General features: G+C 46.3%; 1 protein-coding gene across 1 annotated transcript in view; it reads right to left on the bottom strand.

Annotated features, from left to right (window-relative positions):
- SSR1 (signal sequence receptor subunit 1) overlaps positions 1-16,152 on the bottom strand; it is a 175,442-nt gene that overhangs the window by 49,335 nt on the left and 109,955 nt on the right. The window contains exon 7 of the mRNA XM_086965019.1: positions 820-913. Within this exon, the coding sequence (XP_086821145.1) occupies positions 820-913 (94 nt within the window). The remainder of the gene's footprint in view (positions 1-819; positions 914-16,152) is intronic.

Below are 16,152 nucleotides of genomic sequence, written 5' to 3'. Positions count from 1 at the left end.
ACTTAACAGATCTTCAGATAGTCTTCTCTCCAGCAATGTAGCAGCAATCATATTTTGAAATCTTGTGGTACAATCAATAGCTTGCCCACTTTGTACTTTTCTGCAGAAAACCTGGGCTCAAGAGGTCATAGGAATCAGAGGATATTCTTACGCCTCAAAGTTCAAGAAGCTGAACAGGGCAGAAGGCAGCGCTGCCCTACTCCAGACCTTCTGAATGGCACACTGGGCAGGGATCCAGGTGTGTGAGCTACTTCGCAGTAGCTGGAGAGCTACTGGTAGCTCAGAAAATGCCTGTTGGAGACCCCCAACATTTACAAACATGCTCTGCCATCGAATGGCCAGTACAACTGCATTACAAACATACTCAGAAATGCACAACAAACACATTTTAAATTTGCAGCAAAGTTCAATTTCCTCACCTCGTCTACTCTGCACTGAAGCCGCAAGGAAGCAAAACAAAAAAGATAGCAGGAGAGATTACAGAGCAGCCAGCATAATTGTGAAAGCATGCAAAGCAGCATTTAGAAACATTATCTTTAGGCATGTGGCAACATATTTAAAACTACACACACCTATCCAGAAATATCTGAAGCAATACAATCAGAGTTGATAACAAAAAACATATGCTGAAGGGTTCACAACATGTCACTGCTGGCCAATATTTTATAATCACACAAAATCACACGTATGCATTTTGATATTTTGACCATGCAACATTCATAACATAAGATCACAACACATTCCCCTCCCCCCCCCAAAAAAAAATCGAAATATAAGATCTAGCATATTGGCTTATGAATCACTTGAACAGTCACTTACTAATTTGATTCAAAGTTTCTTGGGGAATCCAGCTCATGTCCACATCATTCTGGTTAGTTGTGCCCATCTCAACTTTCTGCACAGGTCTCTTTCTCTGCAAATAAAAATAATAAAGACAGAAAATATGAATCCGCTATCTTCAAACATTCTTTGATTTGCTAGATATTTTTACAGCCAGTCCGTGCATAAATTGGTCCGAAAGAAAGTGGGTGGGGGAAGGGGGAGGAAATTATCAGAGTAGTTGCAGTCACGGACCAAGATTTTGCAAGACATTTTCCAGAAGGCCTCTTGAAGTCCTGCATTTATGGTTCAACTCCACCTCCCCACAGACCTGCCATGAACAAGGTTTCTAAATACTACTAATGATTGGAAAAATGACACTGCTCCTTTAAGACGGCATTGCCCATCAGAATCCCACCATGCTTGGTCAGTGCTAGTTAAGGCAGTTTGTCTTTAATGTAAAGAAAAGTATCCACAGTATTAAGCCACAAGAACTCCTAACTCATTCCTCCGGGAAAGAGGTAGTGTTGCTCGTGACTATAATCAATAGACACCTGAAGGAGAGCTAAGATACAGGCAACTGTTCCTTTTCCTCCAAATGTTGATCTTTAATAGTTCTAAGCACTGAATAGAATAGCAAACCCATCCCTCATTGTAGGAAGCTGGATCTGTACATACTATACCACAGGGAAGTATAGTATGCACAGAGTTCAGTGGTACCCCAAAGGTAGGCAGAGGTAAAGTTAGATAGCACCTCACTCGCTGTTTATGGTAATGTGGTCGAGTAGGAAGGCAGTATCAGAGACAGTGTTAAGCATTTGTTGTACACAGTCAGCAAATGAATTCACACACTCAAATAATGAACTTCAGACCAATTGTTTTTGGATGAAAACTTATTTTAGAAATTGTATTTTCTAGAACCAAGCAGGCCTGGCACAGGTGAGCAAATACTTTTCAGTAGTAATGCAGTTTGTAAACAGTTTGAATTGTAATTGTGTATGCACTTTGTTTTGACTTACAGTATTGGTTGCAGAGAAATGCAACACTTTGTAAATACAGTACATAGACTTGAATGGGATTTTCAGTAAAATACCTGGTAAGTTATTTTAGATTACTTTTCTTACTCCGTGTAGTATACCTGGATACTACACTGGGACATTTCCTGTAAACAGGTAAGTAAAAAAGTTTTTGCTAAACAGTACAATTTTAAAGAATTTCTGTAGGTTTTCAAACTCCACGCTTAAAAGCTTTTCTAAGAAAAACAGTCAATGTTATCCTATGTAGGAAAGGAAAATGCTACTTACCAGTATGCATCTGTTCTTGGCATGTAGCGCTGCAGAGTTGTAACTTAGCAATAGATCGCCACCTGGTGTTGGGCTCTGATGACTGCATGTTGTTGTCTTATTGGAAGAAGTCTTTGTAGTCATGAGATAGGTGACTCCTCCCTTGGACAATAGTGCGCATGGGCATCGGCTCCATCCTTGGATAGTTTTTCGCCATGATGGAGTTAGTAGAAGTAAAGAAAAAGATGTCCATGCCTGTGCATCTAAGTAAGATAAAACTGGAACAGATACAGGTCCCGGGGAGGCGGGAGGACATGTACAACTCTGCAGCTCTACATGCCAAGAACAGATGCATACTGGTAAGTAGCATTTTCCGTTTGAGGCATATGAGCTGCAGATTGTACACTTAGCATCGATTGTGCAGCAGTGTCTCCCTTAGAGGTGGTCACCTGTATCTGTTGCAGTTGTTTGAAAAATAGTTTTAAGGACAGCTTGGCCTACTGCAGCTTGCTGCTTGGCTTGCACATCAACACAGTAGTGTTTAGTGAAGGTGTGCGTTGCAGAAATTGTTGATACTTTGCATATGTCCTCTAGGGGGATGTTTCCTGAGAAAGCCATAGAGGCCCCTAGTTTGCGGGTTGAGTGACCGCTAGGTCGAACAGTTAATGTACGTTTTTCTTTTTGATAGCATATTTGTATACATTTTACAATCCACCTTGCAATCCCACCTTTAGAGATGGGGTTGCCTTTATGCGGTGGAGAGAAAGACACAAACAGTTGTTTTGTTTTTCGAAAAGTCTTAGTCCTATCTATATAGTAAAGAGGAGCTCTTTTAACATCTAGTGTGCGTAGAGCCCTTTCTGCCACAGAGTCTGGGTTTTGGAAAAACACAGGTAACTCGACAGATTGGTTTAAATGAAAAGGAGTTATGACTTTTGGATTAGTTCTTAAAACCACTTTGTTACGATGTAGTTGTAAGAATGGTTCTTGTATGGTAAATGCTTGTATCTCACATACTCTTCTAAGAGAGGTAATAGCGAGAAGGAAAGCTGTTTTCCATGTGAGGAATTGCAGTTCACATTTATGTAAAGGCTCAAAAGGGGTCCCATGAGCCTTGTAAGAACAACGTTTAGGTTCCATACTGGAGAAGGTGGCAACCTGGGAGGGATGATTCTTTTTAATCCTTCCATAAACGCTTTTAATTGCAGGTACTCTAAAAAGAGATGTTGCCTATTTTGTAAATATGCTGCAATTGCTGCAAGGTGCAGGCGTATGGTTGAATATGCCAAGTTACACCTTTGTAAATGTAAAAGGTAGCAAATTATATTTTGGATGGAAGCATCCAGGGGATCAATTTGGTTATTGTTGCAGTAAATGGCAAATCTCTTCCATTTAGCAGCATAACCAGCTCTGGTAGTAGGTCTCCTGGCCTCTTTAATAATGTTTATACAGTCTGGTGGTAGGTTAAGATAACCAAACTTAAGACTTCAGGATCCAGATCGCCAAATTCAGTTGATTTGGGTCTGGATGTTGGATGTCTCCATGGTTCAGAGTTAGCAGGGATGGAGTCAGTCGTAGCTTTTGGTGTGGAACTAGAGATAGTTCTAGCAGTGTAGTGAACCACGGTTGGCGTGCCCATGTGGGAGCTACCAGGATCAGTTTGAGAGACTGTTGTCTGAGCTTTTGTACTACTAATGGTATTAGTGGTAGTGGCGGAAAAGCGTACGCAAATCTGCCTGACCAGTTCATCCATATTGCATTGCCCTTTGACTGCGGGTGTGGAAACCTGGCGGCGAAGGTTGGGCAATTCGCACTTTCGTGTGTGGCGAACAGATCTACGTCCGGATGCCCCCACTTGTGAAAGAATGGTTGAAGAATATGCGGATGTAGTTCCCATTCATGAATTTGTTGGGTCTGCCGATTCAACAGATCTGCTATCTGTTTGTGAACTCCCGGAAGGTGCTCTGCCAACAGATATATGTTCTGTGGAATGGCCCATCTCCAAATGTTCTGTGTGAGCTGGGACAGTTTTAGAGAGCCGCCCCCCCCTGTTTTTTGTATACAATACATAGCTGTCATGTTGTCTGTCATGTTGTCCGTCCGGATCAAGACAGCTTTGTTCTGTACTTGGAACGTTTTGAGTGCTAAGAATATTGCTAGAAGATCTAGACGGTGGATATGGAACAATTTTTGTTGACTGTTCCATTGTCCTCGAGTTGTATGATGTAGGAGATGGGCTCCCCACCCTGTGAGATGCGTCTGCTGTGAGCACTAGTTGCGGAACAGGTTCGAGGAACGGCCACCCTTTTGTCACGTTTTTGGTGTTCCACCATTGCAGAGAGCGATGTGTGCGGCTGTTTACCAACACCAGGTCTGTTAGTTGACCTTGAGTCTGGTTCCACGGTTGTGCTAGACATTCCTGTAACGGACGCATTTGCAGTCTTGCGTATGGTACTATGAAGATGCAAGATGCCATCATGCCCATTAGTCTCATGAACACTCTGGCTTGCAGAGATTGTTGCTGTTGAAAGACTGACTAAGGCTTGAATGTCTGTATCCTTGCTGGACTGGGATACGCTAGAGCCGTAGACGTGTTTATTGCAGCCCATAGATACTGCTGTATGTGAGAGGGTTGCAGTTGAGACTTGGTGTAGTTAATTGTAAACCCTAAGTTGTGCAATGTTTGAATTGTCTGATGTGTGTGTTGAACACACTGGGTGAATGACTTGGCTTTTATGAGCCAATCGTCTAAATAAGGGAAGACCTGTATTTGTTGTCTCCTGAGATGTGCTGCTACTACTGCCAGGCACTTTGTGAATACTCATGGTACCGTTGTTACTCCGAATGGAAGGACTATGAACTGGTTAGGTTGTCCTTCTAGTACAAACCTTAGATACTTCCCGTGAGCAGGATGTATAGGAATGTGGAAGTAAGCGTCCTTTAGGTCTAGTGTTGAAAGGAAATCGCCTTGTTGCAGCAGTGGGAGCACTTGTTGTAAAGTGATCATGTGAAAATTATCTGATTGTATGTAATGGTTAGGGGCCTGAGGTCGAGAATTGGTCATAGTATCCCGTCCTTTTTGGGAATTATAAAGTACAGCGAGTAAACCCCTGTTCCTTGTTCTTGTAAAGGGACTATTTGTATTGTGTCCTTTTGAAGAAGTGACTTGTTTGAGCAGAGTAAGGTGTTCTGTAGACATTGGACGCTGCCTGGGTGGTATGTGTGGAGGGGTTGCTGTAAGTTCTAGGCAGTAGCCATACTGGATAATCTGTCTTACCCACCTGTCTGTTGTAATCGAGTTCCAGACAGGCAGGAATTGCTTTAATCTGCCCCCCACAGGAGTGGAATGTTGTTGGGGGAGCTGAGGGAAATCACTGTTTTGTGGTGGAAGAGGTTTGATTACCGTTGTTACCCCGACCTCTTCCTTTATTGTTATTCCCTCTATAGCCTCCTCTAAAATATCCCTTGTTAGAGGATGTTTGTGTGTTAGATTTGAAGGATGTTGTATTGTTTGCACCAGTTTGTTTGGAGCCCCCTCTATAGAAGGAGCAAAAAAAGGAACCTCTAGTTTGTGTGGACTTTAAAGCTCCCATAAATTTGGCAGTCTCTGTATCCTCCTTCATTTTTTCAAATGCTGTGTCTACTTCTGGTCCAAACAATTCGTTTTGATTAAATGGTTGATTTAAAATGGTTATTGGACTTCCTGTTTAAACCCTGAAATGCGTAGCCACGCATGTCTTCTAAGTACGACACTAGTATGTACAGCTCTAGATGCAGTATCTGCTATATCAAGTGCGCACTTGATTGAGGCATTAGAAATAAGCTTACCTTCTTGTATCAGATCATTTGCCTGTGCCTTATATTGGCCACGTAGGTGTTCTAGCAGTTTTTCTAACTCATCATAATGAGCCCTATCATATCGGGAAAGGAGGGCTTGTGTATTAGCTATACGCCATATGTTCGTAGCTTGCGCAGCTATTCTTTTGCCTGAGGCATCTAGGACCTTTAATTCTTTGTCAGGTGGGGGTGCTTCACCTGAAGTTTGTGAGTTTGCTCTCTTTCTAGCATTTGATACAACAAGTGAGTCTAATGGTAGTTGTCCTTTAATGTAGATTGGATCTGCAGGTGCAAGCCTATATTTTCTCTCTATTCTAGGGTTCAAAATCCTAGTACGTACAGGGTCTTTAAAGATTTCTGGAGTATGTTTGATGACCCCTTTGATCATAGGAAGAATTTGCACAGATCTTTGCGATTGTTCAAATAGGTCTAATAAAAAATCTTCCTCTGCCTCATCAGAATGCATAGTTACCCTATGGTAAATGGCTGCTCTGTTCAATAGGTGGCCAAAGCCAATGTTATCTTCTGGGGGAGAAGGTTTTGATGGGTATGACTGTGGGTCAGGAATATCCGGTATATCTTGTGTGTTTGGGTACTCCCAGACTGTATCATCTGTAGGGTACAGGAAAGGCTCATCTGGCCCTATTCCTCTTCCTAAACTATACTCATCATTTTGAGGTGTGTGTGAAGATAAAAGAGGAGAATGTGCAGGAGACATTTGTGGTGAAATGTTAATAGGAACAGGAGATTAAGGAGAAGGAAGTATAGGTGCAGAAGGGTGCATAGGGGATGTGGCAGAGTCCTTCTTGGCAGGAACCACAGGTGTGGATGTTTCATCTTCCTTCCTCATTTTGTGTGGTGTAGTGGACACATGACCTGTCTTAGGGTCAATGTAGATCTTCTTTTGCAGAGGATCTGGCTGCAAAAGTTCTTCTCCTTGTGGCACCTTTGTCGGCGCCGATTTTTTCAGTACCGGACGAGGTTGCTGCTTGTCTTAAGCCTTAGGAGGTGTTCGTGTCCTTTGGCGTAGTTTTCGGCACCGAAGGTGTTGTTTTCGGTGTCGTAGGCGGTTTCGAGGTCTTGGACGTGTCGGAATCAGGCCTTGTCGGTTTCGGCACCAAAGACTATGTCTTCGGAGTGGAAGCTGGTCTCGTCGGCTTCGGATGCTGCTTCGTACCCTTGTCTTTAGAAGTCGACGGTTTCGGAGCCAAGACTACTTTTGGTTTTGGTGCCGAGAAAACTGGTGGGATCGGCACGTACGGCTTGCTCGGTGCAGAGCTACCGGAAGGCTTAGTTACTTTCTTCGGAGTCGGGCTCAATGGCGGGGCTGTCTGTAGTTTTTCGGTCGCGATTGGACCCCGGAGGCGGAGTGTTGACCTTTGCCTTCGATCTGGGTGCTGTGTGTGGTGCAGGGGCAGTAGTACGAACGCACTGACCCGATGGTATGGAGTCATCTGAGTCGTCTGTCTCATACGATTTGGAGATCGGAATCTTCTTCGGGAACGAGCGGAACCTCCTCGTCTAAGACATCCACCGGTTCTGGAGCTGATCTCTGCATGTCGTGTCGACGGGCCCTCCGATCTCGGATGGTTTTCTTGGATCGAAAGGATGCGCAGGCTGTACAGCTGGATTAGTTTTGTTCTGGCGACAAGCACAGGTTGCAGAGCTCGTGGTGGTCACTGCGTGGAAACTTTGCTCCACACCGGGGCATTTTTTGAATTGCGTCCTTTCCATGAGGTTTAGGCCTCACGGCGTGGATAGGCCCGATTGCCCGCGTTGACGACCGGAAGTAGTTTGGAGAGTTTTGGGAAGTTCTTTGCACTTCGAAGTGCTTGAAAAGTATGTTTTCTAGCCGGAGCGGACAACTTTCATCTGAACCCAGAGGCGGAAAAAAAAACAATCTAAGGATGAAGCCGATGCCCATGCGCACTATTGTCCAAGGGAGGAGTCACCTATCTCGTGACTACAAAGACTTCTTCCAAGAAGACAACATGCAATCATCGGAGCCCAACACAAGCTGGGGATCTATTGCTAAGTGTACAATCTGCAGCTCATATGCCTCGAACATAGTGTTATCGTTTTTAAGGTAAGTATTTTGTAGTGGGAGTGGAGGTTCTGGGGTAGACTCAGGGGACCACCAGGGTCAAGGATGCACTCTTGTTACACCCTCAGCGGCACTAGGGCGGCTATGTGCAGAGTGCTGAGGCCCAATTTTATCCAATGGGGGATAGGGGGCCTCCGGTTGGTTAATGCAGACTAGTAGGCCACTTGGTTGTGGGAGCAAAGTTCCTGGACTTCAGCTCAAGGCAAATGGGGAAACACAATAGCACCAAAGGTGAACGCTCAGCAGCACTAGGGCAGCCGGGTGCAGGGTGCTGTTTTGACGTCAGGCACCTCCGGTTTTCAAATGCACTGCAGGCTTGGGGGACGAAGGTCTTCTGGGTGTGTCCACCACTTCGAGAGGTAAGTTAGGGGTTGGTTAGGCACGGTCGGTCTGGCCACCCAAGAGGCTGTGGGGCCGCGGGTATAGGGGTGCCTTTTAGGCTCGCATCTTCTTACCAGCTCCTGGTCGCGGTTGGGGAGACCTTCCGGATTTAGGCTACAGGCATTGGCTAGAGGCAGGTCAGGGGTCGCCAGATCTCTTGTTAGGATCGCCGGAGGGACCTCCTCGTCTTGTTTGCCCACTCTAGCTCGGCTGTGGACAGCGGGTGCAGAGTGGTGCATATAGGTGTCCGGCTGGAGCCAGAGTTTGCAGATGAACAAATTCACTGTTCACGGGAGACCCAGTCTTTGTGGTTGAAAGCAGGCAGGTCCTCCGGGGTTTTCAAGGTTGCTGGTTGCAGGACACAGTGATTTCGCAGGAGCAGGTTCGAGATGGACAGGCTGGTAGGGTTGGGTCCAAGTCAGTCTTTTGGTTAGCTTCCGCTTGGCTGTACAGTCCTTCTTCCTCTCTTGTAGTTTCTTCTTGTCTGCTTTCTTGGTTCAGGGCTGCACCCTAAATCCTGTATTTAGGGGGCATTTTAGGGGTCTCTAGGTCAGTAGCCAATGGGCTACTGACCTTAGGATGACTACACCCTTGGTATCTTCACTCCTTGTAGGGGAGTGAGCACAATCCCTAATCCTGATTGGGGAGTGCCTGCCATCTGCAAGATAGCGGGCTTTAAAGAGTGGGCTTCACCTAGCCTCCCCCACCTGAGGGGTGGAGTTGGCAGAGGTGGGCACACCTTCTGGGCTGGCTAGTTTTTCCTGACGGTTTTATTGCCGAACAGGAGTGGAGACTAAGGGGGGGGCCTGCTCCTTCTAGCAGGAGAGGCTGGGGGTCGAATTACAAAGACTGCTAGGTCTTTGAAGCTCCCCAGCAACAGATTTATCTTCCTGGCCTGGGGAGGTGTGAACACCTCCGTCCAGGAAAGGCTTTCTTTCTGGGCTCAGGGAGAAAAGGCTCCCATCCTAGGTGCCCTGAGACATGTCTTATGGTGGCAGGCTGGTGTGTACCAGTCAGGGAATCCAGCAAAGGCTGGTCGTTTTTCAGGGGGCATCTCTGAGATGACCTCTGTGTGCATTTTTCATTAAAATCTCACACTGGCATCAGTGTGGGTTTAATGTGCTGAGAAGTTGGATACCAAACTTGTTCAGTGTAGCCATTACGGTGCTGTGGAGTTCGTAATGACAACCTCACAGCCCCATATGCTCTTAATGGCAGCACTGCACTTACAATGTCTAAGAATGGACTTAGACACTGCAGGGCAGAGGTCTTCAAACTTTTTTAGGTTGAGCCTCCCCCAGCTGAATTTTTTTTTTGTTGTCGGGACCCCTCCTCACCACCTGACAGAAATGTCTGGAATCTGGTACACTACATAATCGACCGCCATCCGCATATCCCAGGCCAATATCAGGCAAATAATATTAACCCCTTGGGCGCGGCCGCGATTCTGCGCCTGTGCGGCGCTTTTAATGAGTGGGTGGGTTCATGACGGCCCCCAGTCGTCATCTGCATACGAGCACCGTGATGCATGGCGGCTGGGGGCAGTCATCAGCACCGAAGGGGTTAAACAGAGTAAGAGTGTTTAGTAAACTGCAGGTTTGTGAGTGGGGGTGGTTAAATGACAGAAGCTTATTAATCAGCCCAAATCAAATTTTTCCAAGATAAAATTGTGTGCAAATTATTTTTACTAGGCTTTTACGTATGCAGTTGATTCATAATGGGACAGTGTTATCTGGAGCAGCCCATTCACCTCCGAAGTATTTACCCTCAAGTCATGCAAATACATTTCCTTCCATAGCAAGCAAGGAAGGAAAGGCTAGCACATTTATTTTAAAAGAAGGATCTCAAAGGGTGCGGACATCCCTTGCTGTGACACTAATACGCATTGCTTATGCTAATTAGTCCACCCACTTGTTTTCTTAAGACTTATGCCCTGAGTGAGGGTTTAGGGCACGTCAGGCTTATGTTTAAAAAATAGAACTAATACTGAATTATGTTGCCTATTTTACTTCAGGAGCAATGTTGTCTGACAGGCTTTGTGGTGATCAAATGAATCTCGGTCCATCTGCACAATGAACTGGCAGCATTGCACTGCATGTAAATAAAGCGGCGGCCGACGCAGGTAAGTGCGATGGGGCGGCGGCAGGGAAGTTGATAGACGATGGAATGGGTCAAAATAAATAAATAAATAAAACTTTCGGTCCCCCGCCCCACTCCAATGCCTCACCACACTTGCCTGCACCAGCCGTGACTGATGTGTGGGCCTCCAGGGAGCGGGTCTAGGCAGAGAGTAGAAAAGACTGTTCGAGGCTGAAAGGGTTTGTGGTGTATGCCCAAAGGCAGTGCTTAATTAATAATAAAAGTACAGGTGCCAAAGTTATTACGTCACTTCTGTCGAGTCTTGAACGAACCAACACACGCCTCCTTCCTCCACCCTCTTATTTCTGCCTCTGTCTTATTCTTGCAGATTGTTTTTTTTATCTGTGCTTTATCCCTTTGTCACTGTTTTCACAGCTTTCTTACCCATTTACTTTCACCCTATTCTGCTTTGCTCTCTTGCTCTTGGTCAAGGTTGGATGCTGAAAAAGAATTCTTGGTTCCTAAAAATGAGTACTGGGGGCCACCTCCAAAATAAAGGGAGCGCTGCCCACATTGGAGTCAGGTCAGGAAAGGACTAGTTGGAAGCAGTGTTTGTAAGATCGCCCTTTGCCCCAGCACCAACCTTGGCCCAGTCGCCTATGCGCTGTAACGTTAATCATGTTGTCTTGTGTTCATGGACTTTATGCTTCTGATTGCATTACTATATAATTGTATGTCCCATAAAGTGCAGACATTATTCGGTCAGGCAACAAGTGGTGCTTTTCAGAGGTGATAAAGTAAGAAATAAATATAAGGTGTGAGTTGCGTACGTTGCTAGAAATCCTTCCGTTCGCCACAGGTATGGAAAGGCTGCTGAAATTTCCCATTATCAAACCCTATCATCTGCCTTTCCGCAAGACTGGAGAAACCCTACTTTTGAAGCACGTTGATGCGATATCACTATGAAGCATTTATTTGGGAGCAAAATGTGACAGCTGCAAATCGTGCGAGATAGCCACACTTGCAATTCACATAGCTGCACATTTGCTACTGGCACAAAATGAGCATGGCAATATCAGTACATGTAAATGTTAAAAAAACAAAACTATTGAATATTTAGGTTCAGGCCCACATGCTCAAAGCATAACATTGTCTCGTGACTTCTTCATAGTTCTTACTGTCTTTTATTTGCCATCTGAGGCTCCCAGCACCATTAAGACTTGAATTCCATTCACTTACTACAAATAAAATGCTGAATTGATTACACTCATGTGAGGAAACCTCAGCTGCCAAACCCCACAGTAGCATGAATTTGAATTTTTGAATTTAAAAACATTTATTGAGCGCACTTATACCCAGCGGTTTCATGGCGCTTTAAGGACTACGACCAGCGGCAACAGCAGAAGGAACGGCTAGGCAGCGAAGGCTCTGGAGAATAAGAATGTTTTCAAATTTTTCCGGAACTCCAAATAGGAGGATGAGGTTCTGAGTGTCATAGGAAGGGAGTTCCAGAAGACAGGTGCAAGGGCCGCGAATTTCGCCCCGCCTGCTTTCTTTTTCTTGAAAAGGGGTGTCGCCAGGAGTGCCATATGGGTGGAGCGGAGTTCTCTACCCGGCAAATAGGGCCTGATGGCTGAGCAAATAAACTCAGGGGCGGGGCCCATCCTGGCCTGAAAAGTGAGGCAACCTAGCTTGAATTGGGCACGCTCTCTCACAGGCAGCCAGTGCAGTGACTTCAGCAGTGGGGTAACCCGGTGGAATTTGGGTAGCCCATGGATCAGGCGGGCAGCCTGATTTTGCACTAGTTGCAGGCGGTGTATAGCCTAGGCTGGCACGCCATTATAGATTATGTTCCCATAATCAAGGCGCGAGAGCACCATTGCCATCACAATTATCTTAAGTGCAGGGAGGGAGAAAAAGCGGGATATTTTCCTAATTGTCCGAAGGGAGAAGAAACAGGAAGATACCACCGAGCTGACCTGGGTGTGTACAGAGTTGAGAATTGAGGAAGATCCCGAGGGTTTTAACTTTAGGAACCGGGAGTGGGGGGACACCAAGTGAAGGGGGACAAAAGGAGGGGGACCAGGGGCTGCAACCACCTCCTGTCAAGACCAGCTCTCTCTTGTCAGGGTTGAGTTTGAGGTGGTTGCAGTTCATCCAGTCCTGAATGAATAACAGAACGGTTTGAAAGTTCTGGGCAGAAGAAGGGGAGTGGGAAAGATTAAAAATTAGCTGGAGGTCATCGGCGTAGTTGAACACCATGACCTCGAGCTGCTGCAACACAAAAATGAGGGGATAGAAGTATAAATTAAACAGAAGAGGGGATAAAGAAGAGCCCTGGGGCACGCCGCACTCCACCTTTCGTGAAGAGGCAGCGAAGCCAGCGAGATGGACAGCCTGTGCCCTGTCGCACAGGAAAGATTTAAGCCAAGAGAGGGCTGAGCCCTCTATGCCCTGACACGGGTGAGGAGGATAGAGTGATCCACCGTGTCAAAAGCGGCGGACAGGTCCAGCAGGACAAGGGCTTGCGAAAGGTTGGTGTCAATACCCTTGCGGAGTCCGTCCATCACCGAGATCACTACCTTCTCCGTGGAGTGCAGAGGTCGAAAGCCCGCCTGACAGGGAGAGAGGCAATGGTTTGCCTCCACATAGGTGCTCAAAGTGCTGGTGACATGTGTTTCTAGGACCTTTCCCAAATAGGGCAAAAGGGAAATGGGGCGGTAATTGGATGGGGATAGGGGATCAGCGCCAGCTTTTTTTAGAATAGGGATAATGACCGCTGATTTGTGAGAGCTGGGGACAACACCGTTACTTAATGAATCATTGAGGAAAGTGAGGGGGGGGGGGGGGGGGGGGGGGGGGGGTAGGGCAAGCCGAGAAGATCTCTCTTAGGACGTGGGCGGGACCAAAATCCAAGGGGGGAACCCAACTTCACCCGTCGGAGCAGAGGAAGAAGTGAGTCCTTGGTCAGCAGGGGGATACTAGCCAATTTAGAGGCAATTGGAGGGGGGGGGGGAGGTGTTGACAAATGTTGACGAAGGAGGTGGGATGTTAATTTTGATCTGCGCTGCCCTTCATTTGTTCCCTAAACCATTTGATTTCAACCAATTAACAATAAAGATCTGTCTTAAAAGTGTGCTCTTTGAGCACAATGCATTAAACAAGCATGAAAATAGCTACATTAAATATGTACTTTTGGAATTTTTAAAGAACTCCGAGTGCAAGGCATGCCCATACCTAAATGTAATTTAAAGAGAAACTTTGTTTTCTTTGTGTGAAAAACCAACCATCCCGGCACAGTTGATTCCCAGAGCTGAAATGCTTCACTTTTGGTTTCACAGCACAGGAGGCACCCCGCCTCCCCCAGCAGCTGAAGCATTTCAGCTCTTGGAATTAGCTTTCTTTCGTAATTACAAACATTGTGCCCCATCGATTAGGAAACAGTGAAAGATTCGATTTTACAGTGGAGTTAGCCCCCCCCCCCCCCCCCCCGCCCCCCCTGAGAGGGCGTTGCGCAGATTGAAGAACTCTGCTGTAGGGGTCATGTGCTCATATGCACCTGTACCCTCACCACTGGTATAGGGCACCAGCCTAGAGCGGTGACTGATCTAGGTCAGGGCAGTGGGTTGTAGGCATGGCACACAGGGATGTGTGCCATGTCGACTCTTCACTTTATTCTGCACCAAAACACGCAGCCTGCATGGAGTGGGGGTGGGGTGTGTGTGCAGATATATATATATTTTATTTATTCACACACACGGCCTCTAAATGTGGCACAATAAGTGCAGCAGCCCTTAGAGGTCTTCCCTGGTCACAGTGCCCTGGGTACCCGTGGCACTATTTACCAGGGGCTGACCTGTGGCCAGAGATGCAAATTTGGTTGATTTTGGGGAAAGAACACAGGCCCTGGGAACCTGTTAGGCAGGATGCAATGAGGTTGGTCATCTCCGGGTTACCTGCATTACAGTCCGTTTTAACAGCTCAGATCTGGGAAAGGTACAAAGGGAAAAAGGGCACATGAGGACTAGGAGGATGGGGGATGGAGGAGGAGAAAGGAAGGGATGGGCTCCTCATTTTTTCCACTCATCTCTCCTCGATTCTCTGGCTTTGCCTCATTATGGTGTGTTCTTCCTCCCCCTCTACACTCAGCCCATATAATTTTATCCAGGTGGTCAAGATCTTGCAAAACGTACGGGGCATCCTCTTGCCTGGTAAGTCACTTTTTCGGCTACCATGTAGAGATCAATATGAGTCCTTCACTCAATAAGTGTGGGCGGGTGGGTGGGTTTTACACCCACCCCAGTTCTAGTTGCACCCCTAACACTTTATTCAGCTCCCCTAATATCTGGATCCAGTACCTTTGGATTTGCCTACAATCCCAAAGTGTGCGCATGTCTATACCTTGTTCGGTTTTGCACTGCAGGCATTGAAGTGTCTCTGCTCTACCCATGTTGTTGAGATGCACCCTATCAAAATAAACTCAATAGAGAATATTAAATTGTATTAGGCGTAATTGCTGTTAAATCGTCACTTCCCTCGGGTGCATCAGAGCCGCCTGCCAGTCAATATCCTCCAGAGGCCCCGTGGTAACTTCCCACTTGGCCCGGAGTGGCCACAGTTATCTGGAATACTGTTAGTGTTTTATAGGTCCAAGATATAGCTTTAAGAGAGAGAACTCCTCCTGGAGCAATCTGCCTTCGAAAGGAACGAACACTAGGATATCTGCAGCATTTATCCCCTCCGCTTTCCATGCATGTTGTAGACCGAGATACGAGAATCTCTGGGTGTCACATTTCATATGTGTATTTAAGCTGGTCAAAGGGACCTCCCTCTATGATGTCACCTATTTTAGGGATTCCAATTAAGTCCCACTTTTCTAAATCCTCGGAGTCTCACAATGCTGCTTCTCCCATTATCGTTAGCGAGAGTGGCCTCCACCACTCAACGTCTCCGTGAAATTCCGCAAGCACCCTCCTAATTTTCTGATTGAGATTGGTCATGTCAATGGTGGTGATATACAAACCAAGGTATCTGAATTCCTCTTGGGCCACTTGAAACAACCTGGGATTGGTCTCCTGTCTATGGGCTCCCCTATCAAGTACAAGCTGGATTTGTCCCAATTGATACTGTATCTCACGTGTTGACCACTTTCTTCAAAAGTGCTGAACACTATCAGGAGTGTCCTGTCCGGGTTCGTCATATAGAAGAGGATGTCATCTGCATTAAGCGATATGCGCTCGTCTGAAAGGGCACACTCACTATCTTATAAACCAGTGATTTCTGGGAGTTTCCTAATTATGCAGGCCAACGGTTCGAGGACCAGTGCAAATAGAAGCGGGGACAGGCCGCAGCTTTTTCAGGTGCCTCTCTGGACCTGGAAGGTCTTTGAGGTTATTCCATTAACTCAGACCCTGGCCACTGGATTGGAGTAGAGTAGTTCCACGCAGGCTATGAAGGCTGGGCCAAATCCAAACTTCAACAGGGTTTGCCTCAGAAATGGCCAATGTACCGTGTCAAAGGCCTTTTCCGCATCTGAGGAAAGGAACATGTGTGCTGTGGATCAATTCTTTACAGTGTCTATCCAATTGGCTAGTCGGCGAAGATTATGGGAACCCGTTTGCGCATGCAAAAACCTATCGGGCCATGTAC

This window comes from Lissotriton vulgaris, chromosome 4_1 (assembly GCF_964263255.1).
Source record: "Lissotriton vulgaris chromosome 4_1, aLisVul1.2, whole genome shotgun sequence".
Lineage (NCBI taxonomy): Eukaryota > Metazoa > Chordata > Amphibia > Caudata > Salamandridae > Lissotriton > Lissotriton vulgaris.
This window is presented reverse-complemented; position numbering and strand designations above follow the sequence as displayed.